The sequence below is a fragment of the Pteropus medius genome, unplaced genomic scaffold (genome assembly GCF_902729225.1).
Source record: "Pteropus medius unplaced genomic scaffold, Ma_sr-lr_union100, whole genome shotgun sequence".
Lineage (NCBI taxonomy): Eukaryota > Metazoa > Chordata > Mammalia > Chiroptera > Pteropodidae > Pteropus > Pteropus medius.
Window position 1 is genome coordinate 28,501,671 of NW_024354502.1, and position 27,291 is coordinate 28,528,961.

A 27,291-nucleotide genomic window follows, 5' to 3' on the forward strand; every position below is an offset into this window, starting at 1 on the left:
ATAATGACTACTCATGCAGTTTGGTGCTATCCCTTTTACCTACCATGCCAAAGTGGCATTCTGATCTGCTTCCTAAGGTTTATGTTCAGTAAATCTGCCTCAAAGAACTTCGTATCCTCAGTATCTAGGGAAGCTAGAGCAGAGAGTTGGGGAGATCTAGACAGAGAAAATAAACTACTTGGACAAGACAAAGATTTGGACAACAGAATGGGGCTGGATTCCAACTTGTTAGGTGTTGGTCATTTACCTTCTATGTCACATTTGTGTATAATTTATACCCTGTGATCTCTCATACTGTAGTTGTTTTTTCTGTTAAGAAAAAGCTACCATTTATTGCCCACTTCGATACCCCAAGCACAGTGCTGAGGATTTTACAGGCAGCATATTACTTAATTCTCAGCAGTTTCTGAGATCGGCTCTACTTTACAGATGAGGAAACGGAATGTCTGAAGGTAAATTATTTGAGACCATAAACCTGGTGAATTAGGGAGCCAATTGAGAGGCACCAGGTACTAGATCAAGACCTACTCACTTGTATTGTTTACAAGTAGCCTGGTGCAAAACCCAAGATGTAGAGAGGAGTCTGACTCTGCATAGGGGAAGGCCAACTTGTGGTAACTGGGTATCTTGACAGGTGGATCATAGTGACAGAGATCCAGGATCTGGCAGTGATCAGATATTTAAGCTTGTGATGTCAGCAAGCTCAGTAGCAGGTAGATGATTCTCTGTTCTGGGCAAACATTCAAAATGAGATTTTAGTCTTTGAACTACAAGGCACGCAAGGTTCACTATTTCCCCATTTTCCAGTCATAGAAGGTGAATGATATTAAGTAGCTTATCATGAGAAGGATTAGGTTATTCAAAATGGGAAACGTGGTGCAGACTGGTTTTGATAACTTGGCATAAGCCCAGTTGTCAGTACTAGGGGGCTGTGTCAGGACAGGAGTAGTAATAAGAGGGCTCACACATTAATTGCAGAGTTTTGGGCTAGAACTCTTTGGATACTCACTATTTTAATTTAGACTACAAGGTGAATGACATCACCTACAACTATGTAGTGTAGTCGTTTGCAATCATATGTGGCAGAGCTGTGTCTAAAGATGGGATGGTTCTTGGGGAAGGGGCAGAGGCTAGTAGTATTAGCTATTGCGAAGAGAAGGCAGAGGTTGGGAATAGAAGAAGGAGCTGCCTAAAAGTTTTAGACAGCTGCAATGGAAGCCTTTTATTGATGACCTCTAGAATTCCTTGCTTCAAATCACTGTATCTGTTATAGTGCTGGGTTCATAGTAGAAATTCATTAAAAGCTCATTGGATCGCAATAAAACCACAAACTGGAGTGATTCATTTTAATACACTTTCTTCCTCTCACCTCAAAAACTGCCCTCAAGGACAGAACCCCTACTTTTTTCTTTTGAACCAAGCACCAAAAACAAGTGCACATTCTTAAGCACACTAGGAAATAATGAAGGCATGAGTTTGGCACTTCCCTTTATGTTCTGCTCACTTCTAAACATTTTTAAATCTCTTAGTAATTCACCATGGGGTGGGTGGACTTTAGCTCTGTTTTGTACCTCTGGTTTTTGAAGCTACCTTTGTGATGTGGTTTTAAGATGTTTTTGAGTTTTTGATGAAGGCTAAGCACAGGCTTTCCATAAAAGATAGATATATGCAAACATCATAATTTTTGCATAAAATCTTTGAGGTTTCACAGAATTTTTGTTGCCAGTGAATCTCATTCTTAAAACTACTAAGAAGAATCATAATTGTGATTTCACTGAAGTAATATTCTATTTCTTTTCATGTGGGATGTTATAATATCTACTTTTCTATTTGAATAATATTTTTAAGTTACACTTATTAGTTAAACATTTTAATGTTTACTAATGTTTATTATTATTATCCTCATGGGGGTTAACTACCTAGCTTATCTGATAGAAAAATATCCTTAAATGGAATTAGAGAATTAGGGAAGGAATATAAGTAGCAAACAATTTCCATCTCTACTAATTACTAAATGTTTTGAGAAAGATTTAATTATTTTGCCTGTCATATAGCATAGATTTTTAAAAATTGTAATATATAGTTCTAGCGAGGGTGCATGTAAGAAATAATGTATCGTTGGTAGATGAAATTTTCATATATTGTTGGCCAAAAATTTCTCTTGCCAAATAAAAGAGCCTTAAAAGAATACATACTCTTTAGTGATTTCCCTGGGAGTTGGCGAATCCTAAGTATGAAAAAAGCTTTATGCACAAAGATGTGAAAGCAGTGTTATTTATATTAGAGGAGAATTGGAAATTCTGTTTTAGAGGATTTTCATTCTTGTGCTTGAGTTCCCCAGATGTTAAATCGGGAAATTGCTAGCTTTGTTATTCGGTTATTCCTTGCTAAGTGGAGGCTGGAGTGTAGACACCTAGACTAGTTGTGTGATAGTTCCTAGAAAACATTGAGAGTTTGTTGGTGTGGTCTCAAAAGATAATCAGGTAGGTGGCCTGTAGCTTGTGGGGGTAATAACAGCTGACATGGGGGTGGTATTTTGCTAGGGTGGTAGAAGGAATAGAAATAGCTTAACAGCCCTGGAAACTGATTATTGAATTATCATTATGGGGATCTTGTTAATTTGTTTAATGAAAATTCCAGGTCTCCTATGTGATCTGGGAGATGTTTGCCTTTCTCTCAGCTCCCATCTATGTCTTTTCCTCCGTTTTCCAACATTTCCCCTTATCAAATCATCTGCTTCCCTAGAAGGAAAATCTTTAAGAAACGCTTTTTAAAATAATGCCCAATTTAATTACCTCCATTTCATTCCAGTTTGAAATAACCATCCTTTTCCCCCAAATATATTAATCGATCCTGACAATTTGATCCTTTAGGTAGGAATTATTTGCACAATGAATTTGAAGAAACAAACAAACAAAAGACTCAGGGAGAGGGTAGTGAACATATTTATAAGTTTGGAATTTAAGCCTTAATTTAAGGTCCTTCTATATAATAATAATACAATAATAACTAATACTTATAAAGCCCTTTCTGTGTATCAGGCACTGTTCAAACTGCTTTACGTACAAGAGTTCATTTAATTCTCCCAGTGGTTCTACTTGTGGGACAGGCTACCCCCAATATTAGTAAAATACCTTCCGGAGGAAACTTGGAGACCTTGCCTGGGTTATCTTTTTGGACTAGGGATGGATTTGTCGTTTTCTTGGGAAACCATCAAGTTGTCAAATATCTGGGAAAAGTCCATCGAAGAGAAAGTGCACGGAAATTTGAAGCTCTAGAGTATGAGGGAGATGTTCGCCTTGGGCACTTGTTGTTGCTACACCCTTTTGACCGAGTGTGCCAGGGTGTGAAACTGTTTCCCTTTCAAGTTTTGCCATGTCCACCTAACTAAAGAAGGTTTGTTTGAGGTGACAGAAAGGGGTAGGGATGCAAGGTTGAGGATTTTTTAAAAAACTGGTCATGCATTATCTTGATATATTGCAGAGAAAGAATAATTTTGGAGATAAAGTGAGGGCTATACGTGGAGACTTTTGCGGGCCAGGGTGTGGTGTTTGTACATACATGTGCACAGGCATGCAAATGCACGCTTGTGATTTGCGTAGAACTATTGTGGGGAAAGCACAGGAGGACAGAGAGGTTAACAAATATAAATTTCTGGAGGTCAAGGATTCAGTCTTGGTCTCATCTCTGTGCCCAGCACCTGATGCTGTGTCCAACAGTGAGCAAGGCCTTATTAAATGTTTGCCGGGTTCACTTTAACTCAATCTCTATAAAGCTGGAAAGTACTGAGAATTCCCAGGGCTCTGCCTGCAGTGGCTTTGCCACTTGATTTTCTTCCTTTCTTCACAGACCCGCTGCTGCCCCCGTCTGGGGTTGGTAGGTATTTCTGGGGGAAATACTTAACTGCTTAGCCCTGTTGTTCGTGTCCTATGTGTTGTTTTCGAGTCTAGCAACTCTCTGGGCCTGAATGGAGAGTCAGGACAAACCCAGGTAGCTTGTGCTTTGAGAGGAGCCCTGCTTGGAGATAATACATATCTGGGAGGCTTTGCAGAGGATTTGGCTCTAATGGGACTGGAGTTGAAAATGGGATTATTCTGTGTAAGTAGCTGTAGTGGAAAGAAGACTGCATTGGGCGGTAGGAGAACTGGGATCTAGACCAGCCATAAACCTTGAGCTTCAGCTCTCTGGGCTTTGTTTTTGTTGTCTGTAAAACAGGAGGCTAGACCAGGCCAACTGTGTTCCAGAGGGCGTGAGGGACTTCAGGGAATGGGCCTCTAAGTGCTCCCCTCCCTCATGACCTCTGCCCTGCCATAGAGCGGATCCGCTTGGAGCTGTTTTATTTATGGGGTGTCAAATAAGATTTTGCAGGAAAAAAATGCCCTCAAGAGTCTGAGGCCACTGGACTAGATGAACTCTGAGATCCTTCCAGATCTAATGGTGTGATTTTATGAACTTAGAATTGGATCAGAGTCTTGAAAGCTGAACTCATAGTACCCAGAATGTCTCTGTTAAGTGCTGTGGGTGTTTTGCAGGCGGATAGTCCAGAAGACATGCACAGCTGGATTAAGGAGATCGGGGCAGCTGTCCAGGCCCTCAAGTGCCACCCCAGAGTAAGTCACTTCCTTTCTGTTGCATAGTCACTGTCAGCTTAGAGATGAGTGTCCTTGAGTGGATAGGTTTTATTTAGTGATTGAGGTAGGCAGCCTGGTCCCAGCTGAAGCCCCAGGCTGTCTTGTTTGTTTTTCTCTTTTGATTGATTAAAAAATTTTTATTTTTTATTTTTGGTTGTTGGAGTGGGGGAGGAAGGGTTGGATTGAGAAACAGTTTATGATGGGTCCCACACGTCTCCCTGTCAGGCAGACCTTGACACATCTGGAGTGAATTCTGTTGGACAGCTTGATTTATGTACACAAGTATTTTAACATATGAGGTGGTGATCTTGGGTGGGTACTCTTCCTGGGGCTTTGGGATAAACTTGTCAGGAAAGCCCTTACTTTCCTTTGTTTTTTTTTTTTTCTTTCCATTTATTTTTGTAGGAAATGTCCTTTTCTAGATCCATTTCTTTGACCCGCGCTGGAAGTTCCAGCCTTTCAGGTGGGCCCAACTCTGTCTTGGGCAGAGGGCGGCTACCTGCGGAAGAGAAAAAAGTCCTCTGCAAAGCTCCCTCTGTGGCCTCTTCCTGGCAACCCTGGACACCTGTCCCCCAGGCTGGGGAAAAGCTGCTTCCAACTGAAGAGACTCCTGAGGACTCTTTGTTCACGCCTCGACTTGGGGAGAGCAATGCTGGTGGGGTGTTGCCTAGCTCCCGCATAAGGCACAGATCGGAGCCCCAGCACCCCAAGGAGAAACCATTTATGTTCAACCTGGATGATGAGAACATACGGACCTCTGATGTGTGATGAGCCATAGGTGCCCAGGGAGGGAGGGGGGAGGACTCAAGAGAAGGAGGCCATGACTCAGTTTCTATACCTGTTGGAGACAGTCAGAGGTCTTTATGCCACTCGTGTTCCTGTGGATGCTTTGTCAGAGGGGCCCATCCAGCTGGCTTTAAAAAAATACATCAATGCAGCGTATTTAATTTGGGAAAATCACTAGGTTGGACCTGTGGGCATGCTCAGTGGAAAGCAGGTTGCCTTCTGTTTGACTGTTGCGAAGTGGTCCTGGTGAGAGGAGGTTGGGAGTCCAGTTTCATCCTTAACCCAGATTTATTTCCTTGTCATTGTTTTAGTTTCTTCCCTTTGTTTTTAGGCCAGGCATAGAATCTTAAGCCAGTCATCTGGTTTTATTCTATTCTTGATTATTGGCTGATGTTGGACTGTGAAGTAGGAGGGTGATAACTAACCCAGCTGAAAGGAGGGAGAGATGGTGGAAGATGCAGGCTCTGGTTTGACTGGATACATTCTGAGGAGGTGTTAAAATTGAGGGGCTGGCAGAGGCCCTCAGAATATCTACCAGGGCAAATCCCCCCCAGGGGACCTCCATAGGGGGAGAAATAGGGACCTCTTATGAGGTTTAGGGAATGATCCTACCCCAGCGCATCAGCCAGTTTTGGGAATGACTCTGCTCTCATTTAGTTGTTCTTTGACCTCAAATACTGTCAGTGTGAGTGATAGACCTGCCTATCCGGTTTCTGTGTCCAGCTCCAAGGATGAGTTTATCAGTGTTAAATGTTATGACTATTGAGAACAGATATGGTGTTAGTTGGAATGTGTAGAAGGTCGATAAGTGTATGGTAATTCACTTGTGTGATAGATTGGATCTCTGTTTTAGAGTTTTAGATTTGGTTTGAAGCAGGTACTGGGGAAGAGATGGATTGTAGTTCATCTAGCTAAGTTTTGTTGATCCATGTTTTCTAGACAGAAGGAAAGGTCTGTTTTAGTAAAGACAGATTATCTTGAATTCTCGCCTCACAGCTCTTTTTTAACGGGCCAATATTAGTCTTAACTTTCAGTGATGTATATTGTATACCCTGATATATTTGCTTTCTTTCTATTCTTTGTGTTGTTCTTTGAATGAAGCATTGTGTACTTGCATGATCTGACATTGTAATCTGATCAGGTTCCATGTACTTATGAGTGGAGATATTCAAAGATAATCTTGAGACATATTTATATTTTTAATAAAATAAACTGCATAGAAACCTTGGTTTAGAGGCTATGCATTGCTGATTAGAGATTTAGAGATTTCCCAGGTAGAAGGGCATAGATTTCATTTCCCACCCCAATTTTAGGGTGTACCTTCTTCCATTTGGCAAGGAGATACTATTTCTGGGGTCCCTGGAAGGAATTGTCTATCCAGCCTATGTGGTGAACTGCCATCAGGAACTTATCAGGATTCCCTAAAGGGAGAGAAAACTTAATTCATTTCTGTCTATAACTTTTATAAATTAATGATATCTTTAAATTAAAAAATAAAGAGTAGAGGAAGAGGCTCAGAGAACCATTTTTACCTAAGTGAACCCCTTTCTCTCATTATGTCCAAATCTAATGCAGAGGCAAAAACATGTGATTAGAAAATCCTAGTGGCTTGGGGGAAATCCTGTTTCTTTCAGGCAATGTTTCCTTGAAGACTGTCATGTTGAAAACTTTTCTTGACTGCATTTCATTGCAGCTATCCTTCACTTAAATCGTTTGGTCCAGGTAGAAAAAAGGAAATCTGCTGGATCTCTCTCTTTTTTCTCTTTTCTGCAGACTCTTGTGCTTTTGTCCTCAGAAATCCTTAGTTTGGGAATTCTTTCTTTATGAGTGGTTGAGATTACAACATACTTCAAGTAGCCTGTTTTCAAGAAGTCATTCCAAATTCTTATAAAGCGCCTTATCTCTGGTTTCATCTTCTAGCTTTACTCAAGAAAATTATTTGGCTAGGTCAAGGAAAGTGTGCAGTAAGTGATATTGAATTGATAGAAATAAATTAGGGACTTTCGAGGTCTCTTTTAACATTCCCTAACTCATAGAAAGTTGTCATCTTTTGGTTTGTAAATTATAAAAATGTACCCATTTATCTCTCTTTAAAAATAAACTCTCTGCCAGATTACTACTGCTAAATTAATTGGTCATTATAGTAAGCTGATATGTTTCTTATTCAGGAAGATCTATTTTGAGAATGTTAAACATACTTATAAATCCAGATTGTATTATCATGACAGAGAGAAAACAGGGACTCTAGTTGGCAGATAGTTGGGAATTCCAAGCTAGGACATTGTTAATGTAGTTTCAGTACTAGATAAATATTATGCTCTTCAATGAAGCCTGAAAGCATTCTCATACCCAAACCTTACTTCAGAATTTCTTTTGTCTCCCTATTATTTACCTTCTGGCCAATTTCATATCACAGCCTTTTAATGTCACTACACATGTGAGCCAAAGATGGTGCATGTATGACCAAAGAATTTAGTTTTAAATGTTTAAAATGGAACCAAATGGAAAAAATAGGGTGGGGATACAGTATAGGTTAGTAGTTAAGTGCATAGACTCTGGAATAAATCTGAGGATTTCTCTGAGTTGTGCTGTTTTCATAAGACTTATGAAGGAGTCTTGACCCACTGTAGCAGTATTTCAGGTGGGCTTCCCTATCCACTATTCTTGAAAGCTTAAGGATTTACTTACTCAAGGTCAGTTGATGACTGGCAAACATAGTTGGGCCTTTGGCATTCTGTGAGACATCATCAACCTAAATCAAGTAGAGTGACCTCAGGTCAAAATATTGGAATTACACATCTTTTTCTGAATAGAATGCTGAACTCCCATGAGAAAGAGTAGATTTAAGGTCCAACTTGAAGCAAAAGGTTTTTTTTTTCCTTCCTGAATATAACTTGTATATGCAAAAAGGATCCAATAAATATATAGCAGTTTCAGTAGTTGAGCGGTGGGATTTGATATTTGTTTTCACTGTTAACCAGATAAACAGGCATCTGAATGTAACGGTATTTTGGAAATGGAGTTTCTCAAATCAGCTTTGTTTATAAACTTTGAACATGTTAGAAATGGACAGGTTTATTAAACCTTTTCTACCAACACCATTTTTTCCCCTTATTCCCTTTTCTCTCTGTGTTATCGCCTGTGGCAGTCAATTACAGTCACTTATGCTAGGAAGAGTTTGAACTGTTTGATCCCTTTCCCCACTGCTTATGAAGATGTGGCATGATTTTGTGTTTTGAACCAGTATGTTTCAGCTGTGAAATGCACTCGCTGTAAGCGCTGAGCTGAGCGCATGGAAACATGCTTCTCATTTTATCTGATCTCTTAATTGGTATGTAGCAAAAAATAATTTTCTAAAACTGTTTTGTTGCTTGTTTTGTAATAAAACCATGTGGAACACTGAAATATGGTGTTTTTGTAATGTCGACCTTCTGTCTGGGTGGATGATCTTTCGTCAGACTGCTTCTATTGGTTTTATGGATTTCACGAGGTGGGTTCCTGCTGAGGGTAGGGACCTCTCTTTATTGCCTGGGGGTGGATGTGGTCTCGGGGGAGGGACGGGTGATGGGAAGATGGATGGGTGTGTGTGTGCATAGGTCTGCCAGGCTCTGCCCCTTAAAGTCAGGGGGCTGGTGGAGGCAGCACCCTAGCTGGGAGAAAATGTTGCTCATTTAAGAGCGTTTGCGCGTCCAGAGTAAAGTAATTGAAAAAGTGAGACCGAAGAAGGAAGCACGATGACTAGACCTCTGCTGTGTCTAGCTGGGCTGGGACAATTCCTCCTTCTGTGGCTGCTGCCGCCTCTGGTGCCTGTGCCCAGGGTGGAGGCTCAGAGGACCTGGACCTCGCTGTTCTGCCCCGTGGCCTGCGAGCCGATGCGCTGCCCCCCGCTACCCACCTGCTCTTCTGGGGCAATGCCGGTGCTTGACCGCTGCCAATGCTGCCGTGTGTGCGCCGCGGCGGAGGGCGAGGTCTGCGGCGGGGCGCGCGGCCGACCCTGTGCCCCAGGGCTGCAGTGTGGAGCGCCGTTCAGTCCCCGGCGCCTGGGCGGTGCTCGGTTGGGCACCTGCGGCTGCCCAGCGGTGGGGGCCGCCGTATGCGGCAGCGACGGGCGTACCTACCCCAGCCTGTGCGCGCTCCGCGCCGAAAACCGTGCCGCGCGCCGCCGTGGCGCACTCCCAGCCGTGCCGGTGCAGAAAGGGGACTGTGGGGATCCAGGTGAGCGCCAGGGCCTCGCTCTCTCAGAGCAGTCTTGGAACTTTCTTAAGCAACGTATTTCAATTGCGCAGCTCCTCGTGGTCTCGGCTCTGTTCTGCTCCACTGGCCTCAGGGATTCCACTCCTTGTTCCCGATTTTCTTTCCTCTTTAGGAAAGAACCTTACCGGTTCCCAAGTGGTTTCTCCCCCGTTTCCTCCCCGCACATGTTGAATGCCGCCTTCCCTTTAACAAAATTTTTTCCAACTGGGATGGCGGGTCTGGTTCTTTCAAAGGCGTACCTTTACAGGATTGCATGGAATTAACAGGAGGGGGAACAGGAAAGAGGAAGGAAAGGGAAGGTGGAGAGAGGGGTAGGGGAGAGACAGAGATTTGAGATCAGACCCCTGAGACGGTCAGGCCTCGAGGATTCTGCCGCCCCCTAGAATGGAGCATTTCTTCACAGGGACTAGAGGCGCAGGCCGACCCAGGAGCAAGTACAACTTCATCGCCTCGGTGGTGGAGAAGGTGGCACCATCCGTGGTTCATCTGCAGCTGTTCCGCAGGTAAAGGAAGTAGGAGGAAGCCGTCAGTCTCCGGCTGACCTGAGGGCCTCCGTGCTCCAGGCTCTGAGCTACCGCTTTAAAAGCATCATGTAGTCATAAAAACCGCTGAGAGGAAATCGCGGCTTAAAGCAGTCGAATAACCTGTTCAGGGGCGTTGAAAGGGTAAGGATTCCGACTTCCAAATCTCGGTACTGCACCCCACATAGGGGGCTGGGATTTCTCTGTCCTTCATCTCCCGTGGGCAAAATTGAAGATCAGATGCAAGAGCTAGAAAGCATCTGGATGGTGTTCTTGCTCAGCCCTCTGCGTTGGCATGGAAGGAAATTCTGTCACAAGGCTAGTTAGTAGTGGAACCTAAACAGGAAGCAGACTTCTTTGACTCCCTCTCTGCCTGGGACCTCGGTAATTTCCCACAGTATTGTGATTAGGTTAGGCCTCTCTGAAGCAGAGGGTTGCTTTGCTGACCAGCTCTGGAGAAGAAAGTGATCCTGGAAAAGGAGAGTTGGAATCAGCTCTCAGCCACATCACAGGAGATGGCCAAGGCACTGAACATGCAGAGTTCAGTAACACAGGGAGAGAACAGAAACACACAGAGAAAAGTAAAGTTGTGAGAAAACTGGTGGAGGTATGCTTGATAAATGTGAGGTTCTGGTGTTTCCAGACTGCGGTGGATCCCCTGACTTTCCTGCCCTCAGCTTATACTGTCGTCTTGCTGAGACAGGTCACCTCTCAGCAACAAGGATATTCCTGCATCCAGTGGCTCTGGGTTCATAGTGTCTGAGGATGGGCTCATTGTAACCAGTGCCCACGTCCTCACCAACCATCAGCGAATCCAGGTGGAGCTCCAGAGTGGGGTCCAGTATGAAGCCACTGTCAAGGACATTGACCATAAATTGGATCTTGCACTAATTAAGATTGAGCCAAATGTGAGTATACCAGAGTGAAATCAGAGTCTGCATATTTGGGGATATTCCTCAGTTTGCTCAGTTTTTCTTCCCCATCTTTTCTACCCAGTATGTGCTGTTTTCTAGTTTTTTTTTTCTTACTCTCTATTTTCTTCCATGCCTGTCTGTATATCCCTAACAATTTCTATTAACTATCCAGCAGTCTTTTTTTTTTGTTTGTTTCCTTCACTGCCTTCTTCAACAGATGCTTCTTCTGGGAAACTTATTTCTCTGCTTATCTTAGAGTACCAGGAATGACCAATGGATTCAGAGCTGTTAAGGAACATTTGAGGTCTTTGCTATACAAAGTGTGGTGTGCATACCAGCAATATTGACATCATCTGAGAATTTTTTGGAAATGCAGAATCTCAGACCCCACCCAGGTCTACTGAATCAGAATCTGCATTTTCTTAAGATTCCCAGGTGATTCGTGTGCACATTAAAGTTTGACTGTAAACTTTTGAGATGGAATGATGGTACGTAAATTGCTAATGTTAGTTTATGTTCATCAGTTACTTCACTCATGCATTACTTATAGTAATGTCTACAAAGCAATAATTTTAGATTTAGAGATGATCCTAATCATTTTAGTTACTGGTGGTAGTTGGAATGTGAGAAAGAAGCATCAGGCAGTCCTAGAACCTATTTGGATGTGTGATTCTTGGATTGTAAATGCCAAAATGACAAAGATTGTGTCATATATGTGTTGTACACACATACTGGTTGAATCTATTCTTGATTTTTTTGTTCACCTCTCTGTCCTCCCCAACCCTTCTTGCCCATGTGCAGACTAACCTCCCCGTATTGCTTCTGGGAAGGTCCTCTGACCTGCGGGCTGGAGAGTTTGTGGTGGCCTTGGGCAGTCCATTTTCTCTGCAGAACACAGTGACTGCAGGCATTGTCAGCACTACACAGCGAGGAAGCAAAGAGCTGGGGCTGAAGGATTCAGACATAGACTATATCCAAACTGACGCCATAATTAATGTAAGTCACTTGGGAGGGCCATTATGAACCCTTATGATACTGTGAATGCAGTGAGAAAAACACTTCAGAGTGTCTGCTTTTCCCTTTGGCCTTTCGAGGGATGTTCAGAGTTCAATTAGATCCTTATGAGAGGGGTGTGATGCCACGTTCTTAGAGTTCAGCCTGTTTGATGTGATGCCTAGCATAAGGATAGCATCCATGATATTGGTGGTCTGTTAGGGTCTGTCATAGAGGTCATCACTGCTGTAGGAGGTGGCCGTTCATTTGCTGTTGTTCTTTACCTGCACTGACTTCAGTATTGATGATGCGGGGGCAACTTTGCCTGCCTTGGGGTAACAGGGGCTCACTAGAATGGGTTGCTTTTGGTAAACCTGTCTAGGAATAATGTAAAAATGATGAGGAGAAAAGTACTGATGGCTTTTTCAAATTCTCTCTTCAGCACGGGAATTCTGGGGGGCCTCTGGTGAACTTGGTAAGTGGCTACTTTCTTTGCTGCTTCATGTCATTAACTAACTTTCAAAGATTTTACAAATTCCATGATGCAGATTAGGATGCCACTCTCATGTAGATTTGTGGTGTGATGCTTTTCTATGATTCCATCTTAAGTAAACGGTTAGGAAAATTTAAGATCTATGATAGATTTGTCATCCTGGTGTGTGAGCTCATCCAACTGAGAGTGCAAGGGTTTACTTACACTTAAAACTCTTTCACATGCTTTCTATTTTCACTGGATAGTTAAAAAAAGTCTTGGGTACTAAACCCAAATTTATGTCAAATGACCAACTGTACTATGTAATGTATATCCTTGAAGACCTCTCATTGCTGCATATGAAGAACTCTCATCCCAAAATGTTAATTTCATGATATAACTTGTCCAGGTTTTAGTCTTGACCAACTTATAGATGACAGAGAAACCACAACAGGAATTCATTGCTCTGTCATGTATTTAATTCTTAAAATTTATTCAATATCTCTAGTGAAAATGCCAGGGTTTCTAGTTGCTCAAATACATGTGAAAATATGAGAGGGCAGTGCTGTTTGACTCACAGTCTGTGATCATGCTCTCTGACTCCCTTTGAGCTGATTGATTTTGGTTTCTCTTTACATCTTACGCTTGCTTGTAGGAGGATGAATTGTGTGTGAAATTACTGAGTGCTTTTTACTCATAACATTGCATGCAATTTTTTTGTGCCTTCTTTCTCCAGTAGATAATGAGTTTACTAGAACAGGGCTGATGTGCAGAATTTCAGACCACATACTAGACTTACTGAATTATAATCTGAGTTTTTAAAATATGATTAGAAGTCTTCTATCCTTTCCATTACCTAATAAAGGCTAGAGGATGATGAAGTACACGTAGAGGAAAGTAGTTCTCTCTTCATAGCTTTGGTTTAGTAGAGTTTTTTTCCTAAGGTCAATTTGTTAATTCTTATGAATAATTTCATTGAAATGCTGCTGAAAGTCCAACAGCTTTTTGCCTTTTCCATGTTTATTTTTAGAAAAGGCAAATATTCCTTGTCCTCTTGTCTGGGTCAATATATAAACTGTGGTTCACTTTTCAAATCAAAGTAATTTGGCGAAGGAAAAAATAAAGGTTGAAAAATTTTTTTTCAAAGATTTTTCCAAGATAAAAAAATTCCTCAGCAGGAATTTGCATATGTGTAGGTCCCCACTACTATCCTATCATACTGTGAGCCCTGTAAGATAACATTCATTGCTCTCTATTGAAGAAGCACGCATTTCCTCTAGCCCCTCTGTACTCTGTACTCCGACTGCAAGTGACTAGCTTCACTTCTTCCTATATGTCGTTCAGTTTGCACAACTTGGCGACTGAATGATGTCTGCTCCCTTGCCAGGATGGTGATGTTATTGGCATAAATACACTGAAGGTGACCGCAGGAATCTCCTTTGCAATTCCTTCAGATCGAATTCGACAGTTCTTGGAGGAATTCCATGAGCGCCAGTTGAAAGGTAAGGGGAGTTAAGACTTTTCTTTCCCCTTGTATGTTTTTCAGGAGCGCTCAATTTATTGTGTAGAAAGCCATTTCTACACAATTCAGTTCTGTAGAATACTGAGCCACTGGAACTCAGACCCTATCATGGTGGTTTGGGCAGCAACGTGGAGAACTAATCACAAAACCAGTCATGAATTGTACCCAGAAATATCTGGATTGAACTATTATGGAAAGGAAACCTGAGGACTTGGTGGGGAGGTAGATAGGAGTGGTGTCTGTGTTAATGACAAAAGTTCTCTGAGTCACGTATTTCATGGCTGACAGCCTAAAAAGGCAGCTATAATGGTAAGGATATTCTGTGACTCTGGTGTCTTTTAAAATCTGCCAAAAGGAGAGAAATTTTGTTGTTGGTAACACATTATAATTTTTCTTTCCAGGAAAGGCTCTTTCACAGAAGAAATATCTGGGTTTGCGAATGCTGCCCCTCACTATGAAGTAAGCATAGGTTTGAATATGTCAGGGTTGTTTTCAGAAGCAAAAGCTGTAGCTTTATAGTCTTAACAGGGAAACTAAAGTGTTTAGATTACAGCTGGGTACTCTTCTGGCCATAGGCCCTATTTGTCACAGGGTAGGTATGTGCCTCAACTTGCACCAGTATTCATTGTACTTTTCAGTAGTTTTTTTTCACTGTGGCTATGTTTTATAATGTCCAATGGTTCTAGGCTTTGGCATGGAGAATTGGAGCACCCTCAGGGAAGAATAAGTGTGACCCGCCTGATAGAGTCCCCTCTGGCCCCTGTGAGCCTTGAGAGAAAAAACGAGAGTACTGAACTGGGCAAAATCACATAGATGATAGAATTTCACTCATCCTCTCTTGTGACCACATCAAAGACAGAAACGTGGAGCAAACAGCAAACAGCAAGCAGAGTTGCCTGGGGGTCTAGATGAACAGAAGCCCTACAACTAGGGAGAGAAATAAGAAATCACCCTACAAGGATTGGAGGTAGGAGGGGGCGAAGACACAAGGCTGCTGGGTCCCCAGAGGCTGAGTGGGACAGAGGCTATGGCAGTGGCAGCCAGCAGCTGCAGAAGCCTCTTAAAGGGGTTGGGTCTGCAACCGGACTTTCACAGTGGACTTGATCGCTCTGAGCACCAGTTCTCATAGGCTGCTCAGGGGTCACCAGAGACTTATAGGGAGACACTGAGTTGTTGGAGCAAGGGCTGGAGGCGAAGCTTTCTACCTGGCATAAGTGCTGGTGGTATCCATTGTTCTTCTGTTGAGCCCTCCCCTTTCCCAGTGTGTGGATGCAGCACCACCATGGCTGAGACGTCATCAAACCGGATAACAGAGGTCTCTCTGCCCAGAGGATTCCCTGAAATTCTGTCTGTCTCCAATGTGTGGCACCACCCAAGCCACATTCAGTTGTATCCTTGGTGAGTCCAGTGCCACTTGCTGAGTAGCACCAAGACTCACGAGGCATCGGATCTCAGTTTCTGGTGTGGCTTCTTGAGGCAACTATAAGCACGACATCTGGGAGTTGCTTGCCGAATCTTAACAAGTGGCCCTGGAAGGGCACAGGCTGGGGCTAAACTTGGCCTGCAGCTGAACCCCTCTCAGGTCTGTGCCACTGGGCACCTATTACACAAAGCTGCGCTAACAAGACCAGGAGACTTAGGAGTTTTGCTTACTACACTGAAACAGACACAGAAAGGCCAAAATGGGAAGACAAAGAAGTAGAAACCATATGAAAGAAAAGAACATAGATCAAGGAAAAATGGAGTCAAGCAATCTAACAGATGCAGAGTTCAAAACACTAGTTATAAAGATGCTCAGTGAAATTAAGAGAAGTGTGTATGAACTCAGTGAGAACTTTAACAAAGAGATAAAAAACATAAAAATGGAAATGGAAATTATAAAAGGGAACCAGTCAGAAATGAAGAATACATTATCTGAAGTGGAGGGTATATTAGAAGGAATCAACAGAGTGGAGGAAGAAGAGGATTGAATCACCAATATAGAGGATGGGGAAGCCAAGAGCACCCAACCAGAACAGGAAAAAAAAAAAAAAAAAGTAACCAAGAATATAATAATAATTTAAGGAGCCTATAGGACAAAATTAACGGTAACAACATCTGTGTCATGGGGTACCTGAAGAAGGCTAACAAGAAGTTGAATATATAGTTGAAGAAATGATGATAGAAAACTTCCCTAACCTGGTGAAGGAAATATACAACCCCAGGAAGCTCAGAGTCCCCCCCACAAAATGACCCAAAGAGGCCCACACCAAGACACTTCATAATTAAAATGCTAAAGGTTAAATACAAAGAGAGAATCTTAAAAGCAGCAAGAAAGAGCAGTTAGTTACCTACAAAGGAGCTCGCATAAGGCTGGCAGCTGATATCTCAAAAGAAACTTTGCAGTACAGAAGGGCTTAGCACAAAATATTCAACGTGATGAAAAGCCAGGATCTACAACCAAGAATACTTTATCCAGCAAAGCTATCATTTAGTCGAAGGACAAATAAAGAGCTTCCTAGACAAAAATAAGCTAAGAGAATTTATCAACACCAAGCCAGTATTACAGGAATTGTTGAGGGAATTCTTTAAGAAGAAAAACCATGTATTAAAAACATGAATAAAGAATGGTAATAACTACATATTTATCAACAAGTACCTCAAATGAAAAAGAATTAAGTGCTCCAACCAAAAGATAGAGTGACTGAATGGATAAGAAAACAAGATCCCTACATGTGCTGCCTACAAGAGACTCACTTCAGATTAAAAGACACCCACAGACTAAAAGGAAGAGGATGGAAAAGATATTGCCTTGACAGACATAGAGGGTATTGCACTGAATGAAATAAAGCAGATAAAGACAAATATATGATTTCTCATACACGTGGAATCTAAAGCACAAAATAAATCACAACAACAAAATGGAAACAAACTCATAGATACAGAGAATATTTTGAGGGTAACTAGACAGGGATGGGGGGGCAGTTGGGAGGATAGTGAAAAAAGGCAAAGTGTTTAAGAAGTATAAATTGATAGATACAAAATAGTCATGGAGATATAAAGTGTAGCATAAGGAAAATAACAATGTTGTAAAAAATATGTAAGGGGGAAGAGGGGTACCTGATTTAGTGGAGTGGCCACTTCGTGAGTTATATAGAGCTCTAATCATTATGCTGCACAACTGAAACTAACATTATTGTATGCCAACTATAATTGAAAAAATAAACCTCATTGAATTGTACAGTGTAAATATGAGCAACTCATTGTTATACTTCGATAAAGCTGGGGAAAATAAGACGAGTACCTACTGAGACTCGGAGGCTTTGCCCAGGAATTAGGAGATTAAATCACTGTGCTTTTTAACCTTATGAGAAAACTCTTACTTTTCTTAGCCTTCTTCAAGACATGAAAAGGCAAAATCCAGATTTCCCTGATGTGAGTTCTGGGGTTTTTGTATATGAAGTGATTCAAGGAACAGCTGCTGAAAGGTAAGAGCAGCTCAGGCCCTTGCCCATGTGTGACATGGGAAACGTGCAGCCTCCAGACTTGTGCTGGTCAGTGCAGTGGCCCCTACTGACACATGGCTACATGCTTGAGCTGTGGCTGGTGTGATTGAGGAACTAAATTTTAAATTTTTCAAAAGTTCCATTTATTTAAATAAAAAACCCAGAAGCAATGTAAAACATTTTTCCATTAAACACACTTGTTATTGTTTTGAGAGGTCTGCCTTTCACTTTAATCATTGCATTGTGTAAGGTATTATTGCTGACTTGTTTCTAGTAGATTTCAAAGACTTAAAACAGTGTAAAATGTGTATTAATAATTATTAAAATATTACATTAATATATTTAAGACATATTGTTAAATAAGATATATTTTTTAAATTAGTTAAAAAAAATTTTTAAATGTGGCTACCAGAAAATTTAAAATTATATACGTGGCTTGGCTTACATTTCTATTGGACAGTACTGCTGATTTAGACTTGTGTACTTTAAGGCCTTTTTTTGGGAAGGCGGGGGAAGGGGATGGTTCTCTGTAGCCCAAAGATTCATGATATGAATTAATAACATAAATTTAATTTTAGGTACCTTAAAACACTTTTTTCTTTGAATTCTGGGTGACAGTATTTGAGGCCACCACTAAATAAACAAATAAGCAAACACAGGAATAAAGTGAATAAAACAAAGGCTAGAGTAGCTCTCCAAAAAAAAAAAAAAAAGCTCCAGTTGATTTTATTGTTGTTTTGAGCATTTATACTAACTACTGAGGGAAGAGGCTTTTCTGCCAGTTATTCTCCTGGGTCTCTCTCTTACACTTTACTGTCCTTCTCTCTTTTTGTTTTTCAAGAGCTCAACAATCTGTTACGATTATGACGACTCTTTTAATAAGGGCAAGAAACAATTGGGTACTAACTGTTCAGAATAGCTAAGTGTTAGGTCTCATGGTTGGTTTGTCACAGGCTTTTTAAGACTTTTTTGGTTCCGATCCCTGCCACCCGCCACACTTAAACCTCCGGTTTAAGGCCAAAGCTATTTCAGCTCTCCATGTCCTTGCTTCTCAAGATGAGGTCTGTAGACTAGCTGCATTAGCATCAGCTGGAGCTTTTGGGAGATGCAGAATGACAGGCCCACCATTAAATCAGAATTTGCATTTTAAACAAGATCTCCATGATTCGGATGCACATTAAAATGTGGGAGTTAATGCTTGCTTGATGTCACTGCTAAATCAAAATCTGTTCTGACTTCTCTCACTTATATCTGATAATGATGATGATACATTATTGATAACAACTGGCATTTATTAACCACCTACTATACACTAAGCACTATTTAAAATGTTTTACATATTTATTGGAGCCTGCAGTAGTCTTATGATGTATTATTTTACAGAGGAAAGCAGCTGAGAGGTTAATGTGAGAATTACACAATAAGTCAGCAGGGATATGGAACTTAGCTTAATCCATTATCCTGCTTTTGTACCTGCATTTATTGCTTCTGAGAGGCAGAGTGATCGAGGGGCAAGAAGATGGCTTTTCAAGTCTGAAAGACCCAAGATCAAGTTCTAGTTTAGCATTTTACAAGCTGTGGAACATTTATCCTGAGCCTCATTTTCTCATTTTTGGTGTATAGTTTGCACTCACTAATAATTTCCAGGTTTCTTTTTCGACTCACAAAACTACCATGAATTAAGTTCTTTCTTTGTGCACCTTCCTGAGCTGAATTTGTTCTAAAGGATTTCCATGCTTTTAGCTCTACCTTCAAACTTCTTTTCACATCCTCTTGCTTTAAATTTCTACTAAAAAACCCCCCCAAAACTCCACATATCTTGGTGGTCCTCCCAAATTATTCTTTTGGCTTCCCATTTCTCTTAAATGGTGTCTCCTGGAGTCACTTAATTTGATGTCCCTCTTTAAGCTTATTTTTGACTTGAAGACAAATCAACAGCATGCCTATATGTTTATTCTAGTGTTACATATTTGGAGGTGGTTTTTGTTTCTAGAATATATATTCTATGTGAAGCAAATATGTTGAAGACTGAATACAATCACAGCTTTGGAGAAAAGGTGCCTAGGACCAGAACCTTAAATGTTTAGGCATGGAAGGGTGACTGGTTTTTGACTTACTGGGAGCAGAACTTTTAGTAGTGTAGTTCAGCATACTTTCTAGTTCCTTAAACTGTGGGTAAAGATGGGGTGAGTGGGCTCTCAAAATCAAACTGATCAGAGTGTTTTCCCCAGAGAGTGGGCTCTCTGGGGAAAATATATTGCTTGGGCTTTTCATGTTTGCTGCTAAGACTGGAAATATAATTGAGGTTAATAGAGATCAGAGATTAATAGAAATTAAAAGCTAAAAACTCCTTATTCCAAACCAAATCTAATATATGGGAGGAATAAACTTCTTACACATGATTCTGGTAGAGTATTAATTTTGTAAAGGTAAATAAGATTGTTGGCCTCTAGGTGATTTCACAGCATATCTTAGAATAGCCCTCATATTCGAAAAGATTGAGGCTATTTCTGGTTTCTGTTTGATATGTTTAATGCCAGCAAAACAGTAGTGCCGTAAGAGATAGATACTAAATTCTAGACAGGGATAAGTAAAACTCTTATATTTTCATGGTCCTTTTTTTCTCCCCCTCCCAGCTCTGGGTTGAGAGACCACGATGTAATTGTCAGCATAAATGGTCAACCTGTTACCACCACAACTGATGTTATTGAAGCTGTCAAGGACAATGATTCCCTTTCCATCGTGGTTCATCGAGGAAGTCAAACTTTGATCCTGACAGTCACTCCTGAAATAACTGATTAAGTATCTTGCTTTAAAGAAAAATTATCTAACAAAACCAAAACTATATTATCTGGTTTGTATTGAAGATAACCTAAAGATGGCAAGAGGTTTTGGGATCTCTTTCTTACAAAGAAAAATGAATACTTTAACACACACACACACACACACACACACACACACACACACACACACAGGTACCATTAGATTGGGGTGCTGCTATACTGCTGCTAAAAAGCCTCACTAAGTGGAAGAAGAACATGGGTGCCAGGAAGTCTGGAGAGCTGATAAAATATTATTTAAAGATAGGGAAAAACTGAAAAACAGACTCAATTTCTAATTTAACCTTGACAGGACACTTTAGTATTTTAAAACTTCTCTATAGCCACAAACTGCATATAACACATACATACATACATACATACATACACACACACAAATTGATCTATCAAATATTAAGAAATAACCTGAATCCAAAGTGCAAAGGAAATCAAGTTTTTAATAATATTCCTTTATGCAATCAGTTTTTCAGGTTGTATCACATTTGGCCAGGATTTGTGGATACAGAGGATAGGCTTCACTTAGCAATCAAATTGAAACTGACAATTGCAGATTGTTACAGAGGAATATTAAAGATTCTCAAGTTATCACTCTAGAAGTGGAAACAATTTTGGTCTACAATAGCTATTCTGACTGTGAGAAGTGCTTCTATAAAACACAAACTTCAATAAATTACAGACTTTTACCTTTTTACCCAAGCTCTTCCTCTTGCAACATTAATGATTTAAATCTGAAAGCGCCGAAGTGTGTGTGTGTGTATTTAAGAAAACAGCTTTTTATAGGGTTTGTGACTATCCTTAAGGAGAATAAAGTGTGAGATGAGGCAAAATTTGTGGCTTAAGGGAGTATATTATTTTGGGTAAGATTTTAATTTTAGTTTGTTTTCTGGAATTTTCTTAGAAGTGAGTTTTCTTTTTTTAATATGGCCTTGTTAGACTCCCTTTTAGTCTATCTGCTTGTGCATTTTTATGGGGAGAAGGTCCAGTTTCTTTATGACCCATGAAGAATTTAAAAACACTGCCTTATAGAGATTATGAATACAAATCTACTAGTTATTACTGTTATAAACAAGGTTCAGGTCAATGTGGTACAGAACTTTCAAGACAGAACAGAATAATGTTGTAACTTTTATACAACTGTCACTACTTAATATAAAAACAATGATCATATTAATCAAGGGTAATAAAGCTGAAACTTTTAGGAAAGCTGTTTAATAATGATAGAGCATACCCAGAGTTATTTTAACTGTGATTCTTGGTATTTAAGTCAATTATTATGAAACTAAACTTTGAACAGTTATTCCTTGATTGTTTCTAGGATCTTAGTTTGACTTATTCATGAAGTCCTCTTTTTACTTTACATTTAACTGTTATTTTCAACTTAGATTGCAAAGGATGGGATCTAAGTTTTAAAAACCATGTTTAATTTAAAATATTTCCTCTATTCCCAGTGATTTGGGAATATGGAAACTTGGTTGTCTCTTTCCCTATGACTGACTGCTGCACCTTACAGTGAGAGCTTCTGGTACTATGCTTATTTTGGTAGAAAACTCTCAGTTTCTCTTTGTCCCCATAAATCATATCCTAACTCTGTCCAGCACTCAGTAATAATATCCTTTAAATAAGAGTCTGTTTTTCTTTCCAAGGGCATGAGGCTCCTCACATCCTACTTAATTGTGAAGAATAGTTTTATAGTCACTTATATGAAATGTTTTTTTTTTTTTACCAGCCAACAATATGGGCTCTCTAAACTGGTAAATAATACTTTTTAGACAGGAAAATTTTGCCAAGAGGATAGCCCAACTCAGACAGGTATGATACTGTTGGCTTTCAAACCATAACTGGAAATGAAAAAAATTATTTCCTGTATAAATTGCCTCTTAAGTGTAATAATGGTATAACAATAGGGTTTATTAAGAGGGTATTTCACTTCAACCGCCTAGCTTTTAGCAAAACAAATTTAACTTTGATTTTCACTCTTACCTACTGAGAATACCCAAACAGCATTCCAGATTGGCAAAATTTATTCTTCAATTTCAGTTCAGAAAGTTGGAATTTCAGCATACAGTAAAATCCGTGGCCATTTCTGCTTCTGAAGATTTTCCTTGGTTCAGCTTCAGATTGCCTCTGCATGAAGACTCAGGGTCACAGAAGTTAAAAGGCAAAAATACTATTTGCTCATTCTTTTGGGTCCACTTGCTCCAGAGAACTGAAGATATAGCCATGTACAGAAATAAAGAGCATGGAAACCCTTCCACTAGCTTAGAAGTTAGTCACTAGCCTTTATATTTTATCCATGAAGAAAGATACAAACTTGGTTCACAAAACACTGTTTGCTTGTCATTTCTAGGCTGCAAGGTAAAATCTGAGTTGAAAATCCACAGTCCAAAGAAAGCTTTGTAATCAAATCCACTTTTTCCCCTCCAAAGAGGGTAAGTAATAGTCAGGTCTGATATCAAGGAAGAGTTTTGAGCCTGTAGAGATGAATTCAGAAGACTCGCCTCTCTGGGCCATAACAGTAGCCAATTTTAGTAAACAGTGCACCAATTGCTGCCATCACTTGGCATCAGCCCTCCAGTAATGAGTAATATAAGGTCAACAAACCACCAAATCCCAAGTCCTCCAAGTGTCAACAGCTTCCCTACTGCTGTGCCAGTGTGTCCCAGACAGAAACGATCTACTCCAAAACATCCCAGGAAGAAAGAGTAAAGTAAAGTGGTTATGAAGTAGTGGCCAGTATACCTAGGAGAAAAGGAATTAAAGATGTTTACCACATGAAAATGAAAATACTTAATAATTAATGAAAAGTGAAAAGATGGTATAGCCAGTCCCTCTGTGGCCTCTTACGCCCTTATTGCCCTCTCCCATCCCCCAAAGGAAGATATTAGAGTCTCAAAAGCATATTTGCTAAGATATGGAGGACTTGTAAGAACAAATATTTAGTTGGACTGCACAAGAAATTACTAAGCACATTAGCACAATAGGCATCCTGGTAGGAGTGGAGTCAGGGCCCCCATTCCTCCCCTGCACAGGCTCTTTTCCTGAGGCTATAGTTCTGAATGCAATTCTCTAACGAAGTGTCTTTCCTTAAACAAACATTCATCTCCATGTACCTTTCCTGCTGTCTTGTGACAACTAAAAATGGGGATGTCTTCATAAAGACTTCTGTCTTACATACTGTGATGGCATGCAATTGCAATGACTCTAACATCATCACTAAACATGGTCATAAACTCTCCATTAGGAAATGGTATAAGTAAATTCTGTGCCTTCAAGCAGAATTTATAGAAATAACCCTAATCCTTTAAGATAAACTGATTTTCAGGGAGAGACCCACACTTTTCATAATAAAACCTTTATTCTTGAAATACTAAGTCTATTTTCATAGGATTTATGCCTATTATAGGAATCTTGGAGCTAGGTCATCCAACTTATTTTGTAGATGAGGGGATAGAGCCTCTGGGTGACCATAGGTAATTAGCTAGTTGGTGAAAGAGATATTTAGAACTTATGGCCTCTGGTCTCAAGTCCTGTGTCCTCTCTATTATAACTACAGTGCCCCATCCATGGATTATGCCTAGTAGTAATACTGTTGCCCCTTTAACACTGAAGGTAAAAGAAAAAGTTACATCAGGAGATGGCAAGGAAAACAGCTCTACCTCCATCCACGTACCAACTACCTCATTCAAAGTAATACTTACTTTACACAAGGTTTATTCTCTCGTAGGAAGGTCCTAGGACTGGCACACTCAATTCCATCTAGGGCCCGGCACTGGACTGATGTGTGTTCCACATCACTGTAGGCCTGACCACCAAACTGTGCAATAACAACCAAAACAAAACAAACAAAAAACCTCACCAAAATATACCTTTATATTAATAAAAGATGACTCAGGGTAATAGTTATTCTAACAAAGTTAGGGTAAAGTGCTGAAGAACAAGGAATTTAGTAACATTTCAAGAGATTTTAAATTAGTCCATCCTTAATGTACATTGTTTTAAATAAACTTTAAAAAATTTATAATCCATTTCATTAAATGCCATTTAGAATAGAGGGATATAATGCTTTAATTATATTTACAGGACAAAGAGCACATTATTGAGCATTTGGGAATGGGTATTTTATAAAAATGTGTATTACAGGTCTGTTTTACATGTATTATAAATTAATATAATTAGGAAAGAACTCAGAATATCAATGGACCCAGGACTTTATTTAAGTCATGAATGTTTGATTATCAGATATTTGTAGTACATCTATGGTATGTTTAAATTCCAGCAAAAATGTCAGAACAGGACCTCTGACCCTTTGTGTAACTGAATTCTTGAAGAGAAAGCACAGCTGTGTAATCTCTATTGGCACTTTATTAAGTGCTTCATTACTGTTTTTGTTGGAGCATTCCTCAAAGGAACGGGGACTTCTGGGGGAAGTGACAGCATGAGAACCTTGACAGGATCAATCCAGTTTTTAATTAAAATGGGCAAAAGAAAGTGATCTCTATATGATTCTAACTCAAACTTTTATCAATATTATCAATAGAACAAAAATCTCACTGTACTAAAAATATTTCTTTACATGATTGCAGTAAGAGTTGTTTTTTTGGTTTTATGACTTTCAGGTTTATTCCTCTGTATCTGATTTAGTACAAAGAATGTTTTCCTATAATTCTGTTATACCTGTGCTTTGATTTGCATTATGTGGGAGAAAAGAACATGAACTTCACTGGTTTTTGGGAGTCTGACTAGAAAGCATGTGCCCAGCTTTAGGGATATCATCAGTGGAACTGAATGGCTTCCCTCCATTCCAAGAGGCCACTGTTAGAAAAGGCTTGAATGCTATATAACCTCCTGCAAAGACATATACTGATAGACACTATCTGTTTCCCAAAGACAAGGTAGGAACTGCTTGCCTGGTGAAAAGAAGTCATTGGCAGGAAGAGCTTTGTCCCAAATGCATGTGTAACAAGATACTGCTCAATTCATCAATTTTAGGAAGTGCATAAGCTTTTCTTTTGCTCTTTCAGGAAAGTGCATGCCTTGAAGGATATCAAGAGTGACATTTTTTAGCTTCAAAGCTGTCAATCTCAATGGCCAAAGAAACCAGAGACAGGTCGGTCTCTGTACCTTAGTAGTTTTGGCACGGAAACTGTTTCTTCCTTAGGAAACTAAGTATCTTGTTCAGCCACTGACCCTGGCCATGTTGGAAATTTCTAGTAACAGTTGTTCTAATGAATTCTACAAAAAAGTAACTTCATAACTCTTACACTTTTCTGTAACTTTTAAAATACGTTTCTGGAAGAGTTTGTTTATAAAATAAAACAAAAACCCACCTTGAGACAACCATAACCAAGTTCCTGGGATGCGGTTGCATTTCCAACATGATCCACTGGGTCTTCACATTCTATGAATTCATCAGGTCTGAAATCACCATTAAGATCATGATCATCATATGGTCTTTGCAAACAGCTGTTTACATTTATATAATCAAAACAGGCAAGAGACATTTCTTCAAATATTCTGGGGTTTAATATTCTGATTCTTTACCCAAGACAAGAGATGGTGTCAAATAAACTGAAGTATGGCAGGTCAAATAGCCATCAAATGACCCTTTTATGGGGCAGTGGGGTTGTTTCTGGTCCTATTTCTACACGTATTCTCCTTCTGCCATGGCTTCATCTTTTCCCTAGGCTAACAGCCACGAGGATATAGGGTAAAAATTGAAGCCAAAGAATTCTCAGTTCTCTTTGCATTTCCCAAAAGCCTTTTCTTATTTGACTAAAAAGATGTTAAAAAATGACGTGGTTCTGAAACGGTAAGGATATTGCTTTTTTTCAGGAGGTGTCATGTAGGCAGGGAGTAATTTACTCCATTAGTGCCCCACGCAGTACTAGCACCTACGATGGAGCCTCCCTCGGTTAAAGGGAGTAGAACAGAGAAGGCACAACCTCGTACCCTTCTTCCGGAGGCTAAAAGATGTCACTCCTCCCTAGTTCTCCTCTTTCGGGATCTCAAAGGATCTGCCACCGACACACAAGGTTTTCCCCTGCATGGGTGAGAGGAGTGAGAAATCTGTCATATTTTCGTCCCGCGTGTTGACTATCAGGTCTTCAGATGGAGAGGGTCCGGGCGGGGCGGCGGGGGGAAGCAGCTTCCCTCTCCTACTCCCCTACCACAACACCCGTGTATCCCTGGTCCTATCTCTATCTCCACCTGCCTCGACGACTGGGTAGCTTACAGGTAGGAGCAAAGGATGACTGGTGAGTTGGGGTCGCCATATTCCCAGCTCGGAGCGCCGGCGGAGACCTCCGGGTGGGCGGCGTCAGCGGATGTAAGCTCGGGCACCGCGGTAGCGTTGTACGAGTGGCTCCGAGAGACACAATGCAGCAGAAGTAGATTTCCCAGCAGCAGAGCCGCTTGGCCACACAGAAGTAAGTAACTCACTGGGCAACCACCCAGAACCATTTTTTCCGGGGCCAGTGGCGGCGGCCTAACCTCCTCAACTACAAACCCCGGCCGGCACCTCCAACCCGAGCCGGGCCTGGCCAGGCCTCTTCGCGTAGCCCCGCTCCTCGCCGCCAAATAGCCAATGGGCGCACAGGTTGGCTCTCCGCCCAACCCCTGACAACCAATTAGAAAAGGCTGCGCAGGGGGCGGGCTGTGCTTCGCTTTTGCTTTTCAATTCCTCTTCTCGGTCTCCTGCTCCTCCTCCTTTTGCTCTTAATGCTTCGTCCAATTGGTTCTTTTGACCCCCAAAGTAGGCAGGTCTAGGAGTAGAAAGGGGCGCGGACAGTGAATGGGCGGGGCACACTAGTGCGGGCTTTAGCCGCCAGATAGCAATCCCATTCTTTCGCTGGGGACTGGATTTTTCTCTACGTC

General features: G+C 40.8%; 3 protein-coding genes across 6 annotated transcripts in view; 2 read left to right on the plus strand and 1 right to left on the minus strand.

The window, feature by feature from the left end:
* PLEKHA2 (pleckstrin homology domain containing A2) overlaps positions 1-8,822 on the plus strand; it is a 68,156-nt gene extending 59,334 nt beyond the window's left edge. For all 4 annotated transcript variants that reach the window (XM_039853523.1, XM_039853524.1, XM_039853521.1 and 1 more), the window contains exons 11-12: positions 4,533-4,610; positions 5,037-8,822. In XM_039853523.1, the coding sequence (XP_039709457.1) occupies positions 4,533-4,610; positions 5,037-5,399 (441 nt within the window). In that variant the 3' untranslated portion in view covers positions 5,400-8,822. The remainder of the gene's footprint in view (positions 1-4,532; positions 4,611-5,036) is intronic.
* Positions 8,823-8,961: 139 nt separating this feature from the next.
* On the plus strand, positions 8,962-22,843 carry HTRA4 (HtrA serine peptidase 4). Its single transcript, XM_039853520.1, has 9 exons — positions 8,962-9,632; positions 10,075-10,174; positions 10,896-11,100; positions 11,908-12,102; positions 12,542-12,574; positions 13,959-14,073; positions 14,495-14,552; positions 17,465-17,560; positions 20,215-22,843. The coding sequence occupies exons 1-9, from the start codon at positions 9,152-9,154 to the stop codon at positions 20,378-20,380; spliced, it is 1,449 nt and encodes a 482-aa protein (XP_039709454.1). The 5' UTR covers positions 8,962-9,151; the 3' UTR covers positions 20,381-22,843.
* TM2D2 (TM2 domain containing 2) lies at positions 22,072-26,978 on the minus strand. Its single transcript, XM_039853526.1, has 4 exons — positions 26,651-26,978; positions 25,746-25,833; positions 24,117-24,232; positions 22,072-23,157 (listed from the first exon to the last, which is right to left on the minus strand). The coding sequence occupies exons 1-4, from the start codon at positions 26,875-26,877 to the stop codon at positions 22,944-22,946; spliced, it is 645 nt and encodes a 214-aa protein (XP_039709460.1). The 5' UTR covers positions 26,878-26,978; the 3' UTR covers positions 22,072-22,943.
* Between the last annotated feature and the right edge of the window lie 313 nt (positions 26,979-27,291).